The 4,992-nt window shown below is 28.3% G+C and overlaps 1 protein-coding gene across 1 annotated transcript in view; it reads left to right on the top strand.

Moving 5' to 3' along the window:
* Window positions 1–4,992, top strand: part of LOC106465207 (importin-4-like) — a 93,642-nt gene that overhangs the window by 84,724 nt on the left and 3,926 nt on the right. The window contains exon 28 of the mRNA XM_013925410.2: window positions 3,191–3,260. Coding sequence (XP_013780864.1) covers window positions 3,191–3,260 — 70 coding nt within the window. The remainder of the gene's footprint in view (window positions 1–3,190; window positions 3,261–4,992) is intronic.

Genomic DNA, 4,992 nt, shown 5'->3' with positions numbered 1-4,992 from the left:
AAACATTTACCTCCAAAACTTTTGATATTCATTTAGGAGGTTCTAGAGGTTATGCAAATGAAATATGAAAAACTATAAGATGAAGAAAAGTATTTTTATACTTAAAATTAAAATCACTTTGCACTGGAACTATTCATAGTTTGAGTGCAAATAACTACAATAGATAAATACCATTTTTATTAGAAAAACGTAATTAAAATAATGTCATTCTTTGTGTACAAAATACTTAAACTTTAACAAAATCTTGAGGTTTTGTGGGGAATGCTCAGAGTTAATATATGTTTTTTGCATAAATATCCTTCCCCAGTTGAACTGATGCAAACTGCATCAGCCCATGTTGAAAGGATTAGAGAATTTAGAATTCAAGTGATTTTTCAAAAATGACAACATAAACGCAAACTATTTGATAGTTGAATGTTAGTGATATTAACCACAACTAGTTTAAACTCGGTGAACCAAATTATAGACTGGGCTTCACTAAAATATGCAAGTATGGTGATGAGAATTAAAAATTAATAATTAAATTATTTCTTTTATTGACAACTGCAGTATGGAAAACGCTAACGTGAACATTTTGGTGGACCTTTTTTTAAGCTTCAACTCGTGTAAAAACCTAAGTTTCAACATATTTCATTAATAATTTCAAATATTTAAAAAAATGTAAACACTTGCCATCTGAAACCTCTAAAACACGAGCGTGTTCTTTGTTCTTTCTTGTTCCCAGCTGTTTGATGTTTGACTCAGTTTTATAATTTACTTGAAGGCCTTCTATTTAAACTTAACAAATAAGGTCTTCCAAATGTTTTAGTTATGATGTAACATGCATATCCTGAGGTAATGTGGGATGATTTCTCTCTTATTTGCTGAGTTCCTCACCCCTTTCTGAAAATACACATTTTCCTTATAAGTTTTGGTCTTAGATGGTCCATTCAGAAATGTGTAATACAATTTTGTTATCAAGAAATAAGAAGCATATAAGGGTTAAGTTCTTTTAATATGATCCGAAGTACTAGATTAGTGGTTCCCAAATTTTTTCACTGATGACACCTTAACCCACTTAACTTTGGTTTACGTGACACCCTAACCCACTTACTTTGGTTTACGTGACACCCTAACCCACTTTCTTTGGTTTACGTGACACCCTAACCCACTTACTTTGGTTTACGTGACACCCTAACCCACTTTCTTTGGTTTACGTGACACCCTAACCCACTTACTTTGGTTTATGTGACACTCCTACTGTCACATGCAATATTTTTTTGTAGTTTATTTTTTAATGTTCTTAATTATTCTTCATTTGATGAAGTTTTCATGACACTCCTATTAACTCTTTATGTACAGGCTTGGTCCCTAGGACTGACCTCGTTACCATTTTGTGCTTGTTTTAGTTTTCATGCTATAACTTAAATTAGTAAGCGAATGTTAACGAAATTTGGCAGATTATGAGTACACATTACAATGCTTTCATATGCAAAAATATAAATTTTTTTACTAAGTCTTAAGGTTTGTAAAGCAATGTTTTTCTCATGTCTTTTTTTTTTTTCTTCTTTTTGCATGTTGTCTATCTATCATGTAAAGTAATTTTCATTTTAAGATTATAAATACTTTTATTCATCAGAAAATCTTAAAATTGCACATGCAAAATCTTAATAATATCTGGATAGTTATCAAACATTTCTTAAGAAAAAACTTTACATTTTATCTGTTATTTTCAGTAATTAATCTCTGTATGGGTTTGGTAAATTTGACCGAACTTGCAACTACCATAAAAAATTAGGAAATAAATATAAATTATGCCTCTTTCATTCTAGAATGAACACATTATAACACGAAAACATAAATGTTTAGACTAAATAACTTAAATCACATAACATTATACATTTATATATATTTATTATTTTTATTATATTGACCTTTCAGCTGTGTCTGGCTAACAATACAGAAGTTACAATGATGCAGCTCATGTGCACACATGTTATTGTATCAAATAATATAAAACTGACCTTTGGTCTGTACAAAGTAACTTTTTCTTGGCTTTGTGTTAGTAGACTAGTATTTTGTAAAATACAGTCACATTTCAATTATTATACATTATATATGTACATAGATTATTGCTATTTGTAAATAAGTTCTTAAATTTATTTTCTTAAACAGAGAACAGTAACTAAAGAAGTAAAACAAACAATTATCTCTTCTAGTTATGACCTTTGTACTCGGTTGCAGCTTGATGTAGGATGCTAAGCCTTTAAAAAATTTGCACATGGAGGATATGAAACAAAATATTTTTTTAGGTTTTATATATACATTTGAATAACTAAAAAATCATAAATTTCTATATTAATACCATAGAATTCCACTATAATTTATCAAGCTTAGTAAGTACGATGTATCTTAGTCTAAAAGGTATGAACTTTCGAGCAGACTAAAGACACACCCTACTTTGTTGAAATATTGTTTCAAAAGAAAGAAGTGGCACCAAGCCCATTAAAATGGCTGAGAAAGCCACTAGGGGGACATTCTGAGCTTCTGATTGGTTATTTATGTAATATATAGAAGTAAGTGTATATAAGGGAGTGTTTCCAAAAATGGAAAGGGGTAGGTGGGGTGCCACTGTGTTTGATTTATTACATGAGCAATATCTTATATATAGAATATAAAATAAGAGACTTTTCAATTTTCTAATAGGTTATTGCGGGTTTTAGTAACATTAAGCTTTTGTTTTTTAATTTGGGGATGATATTATACATAGTCTCTACATTATACATTTTTGTGATATGAAACTTATGTTCATAAAATAAGAAACTCCTTTACTTTTAGAAGGCAGGCCTTTTTTCACTCCATTTGAAAGCATTCAAGCTTCTTATTTTATGATTCATCTGATTTTTTTTTATCCAAAATGATTTTGTATTATCCTAAAATTATTTATATTTTATATACACAAAAAGAAAGGTTGTGACCTGTACATTATCAATATGTCAATTACTCTAAATGGTTCACTGAAAAATTATAAAGATGTTTTATACAATAACTTAAGGTGAACATAAGAAAAATAAATTGAATGGGCTATAATTATTGGTAAAAATATGAGTGTATGTATGGTTATATGCAGTTTTATAGACAAATATATACTTGAACATAATTGATTCAGTATATTATTATTATTAATTAACCTTGTTTCTGTTTATACCAGGTGTTCCAAAATCTCCACCATATATTAAAAATAATATCATCAGTAATTGGAACTAACAATGTAAACGAAGGTAAGTAGTTCCTTGTGTTATTGTTTTCACTTTAAATTTATGAATATGGTTATTTGTGCGTGTAATAAATAAGAAGGATTTGTTTTTGTAGAATTAATCATAATGTAACTATAGATATTCTCATTTGGTTATTATCAGATATTTCGGGCTAATAAGTATCTTGCTTGAAATTTATTGTTGCTTAAATTTAATGAATTTTATGTAAAAAAAAAGGTACTATGATATTTGACAGATACTAGGGTGGGATGTGTGATAGTTAACATGTATTATTAAACTCACTTGATTTGATTTCAATTTCTTTACACATTTCATGAGTTACTATCAGAAATAGTAAATGTTCTAACTGCAATGCTTATAGATTACTGTAAGTACAGCAACATTTTCAGTATTATAAAATCAGTTGAAATTTGGCTGTGTTAAAATGAAAAGTGGAAATCTTCTCTTCAAAATTAATTTAACTTTTGTATTCCAACAGTAACTTAAATTTAAACTTAATTTGCTCTGATTTTTATGGATCTCTAAGTAAAGCAAGTTTATTATATATATCAGACCTAGTAATCAGCATAGCTAATTACATACATGAGGGTCAACCAGCTCAGTAGATTTAGGTTGGTCGTAAATCCATATAAATAGCTAACAAGTTAAATAATCCTCATAATAAAAGTATATATTATAATAAGTAAATATCAAAGTATCAAATATACTGTACTTAAGGAACATGTAAATACTAGTGGTTTGTTTTATACATTATCATAAATTTAATGTTTCATGAAGACCTTGGCATCTGTAAATGCTGAATTTTAACAAATCCTCCATAGTAATGGCTTGTAACCAATGAAACCCCATTAAACAACTTTGACAGAGCAACTTTTAGGGTTGCTATGTCCGAGATAAATTACTATGATACCCTTTATTGTCAGTGAATATTGATATACTTTGCTAAACAGTTTATTTTGTGGCTTTGTATCCAGATTTTGTGATCTCGGAAAGAAAATCAAGTTATAATTTTTTATTCCATTCATTAACCCTACCATTATAGGTTAGATGGGATCCACCCAGCTTGTAACCATGAAAGTATTCATGAGAATAATTATACTTTGATTTTTGATAATGTATGCATACCTTAACAAAATTTTGCAGATTATTAGTAAACATTACAAGGCTTTCGTATGCACAGTGTCAGATTTATTTTATTAAGTTTTAAGATCTCTTAAGTAAGGATTTATTGTGCCTTTTTTCTTTTCAAATGTTGACTATCCAACATGCAAAGTGATTTTAATTTTAAGATTAAAAATACTTTTATACATCAGAACATTTTAAAATTTCACATGCAAATTTTTTATAATGTCCAGCTAATTATCAAATTTTTTTTTAGAAAAACTATAATTTATTTGTTATGTTCGCTACTGTATCTCTATATGGGTTGGGTCGATTTGACTGACCTCAAACACCATAAAAAATTAGGAAATAAATATAAATCATGCTTTTTTCATTCTAGAATGATTACATATTATAACTCAAACACAAATGTTTAGTCTAACTAGCTTAAATCTCATAACATTATACATTTATATATATTTATTATTTTTATTATATTGGCCTTTCAGCCATGCCTGGCTAACACCACATATAAAACTAGCATTTACAAAGTGACCTGTCTTGGCTGTGTTTTAGTGGACTAGTATTTTGTAAAATACTAGTCTACATTTCAGTTATAATATGTTATATATTA

This window comes from Limulus polyphemus, unplaced genomic scaffold, assembly GCF_000517525.1.
Source record: "Limulus polyphemus unplaced genomic scaffold, Limulus_polyphemus-2.1.2 Scaffold1868, whole genome shotgun sequence".
Lineage (NCBI taxonomy): Eukaryota > Metazoa > Arthropoda > Merostomata > Xiphosura > Limulidae > Limulus > Limulus polyphemus.
This window is presented reverse-complemented; position numbering and strand designations above follow the sequence as displayed.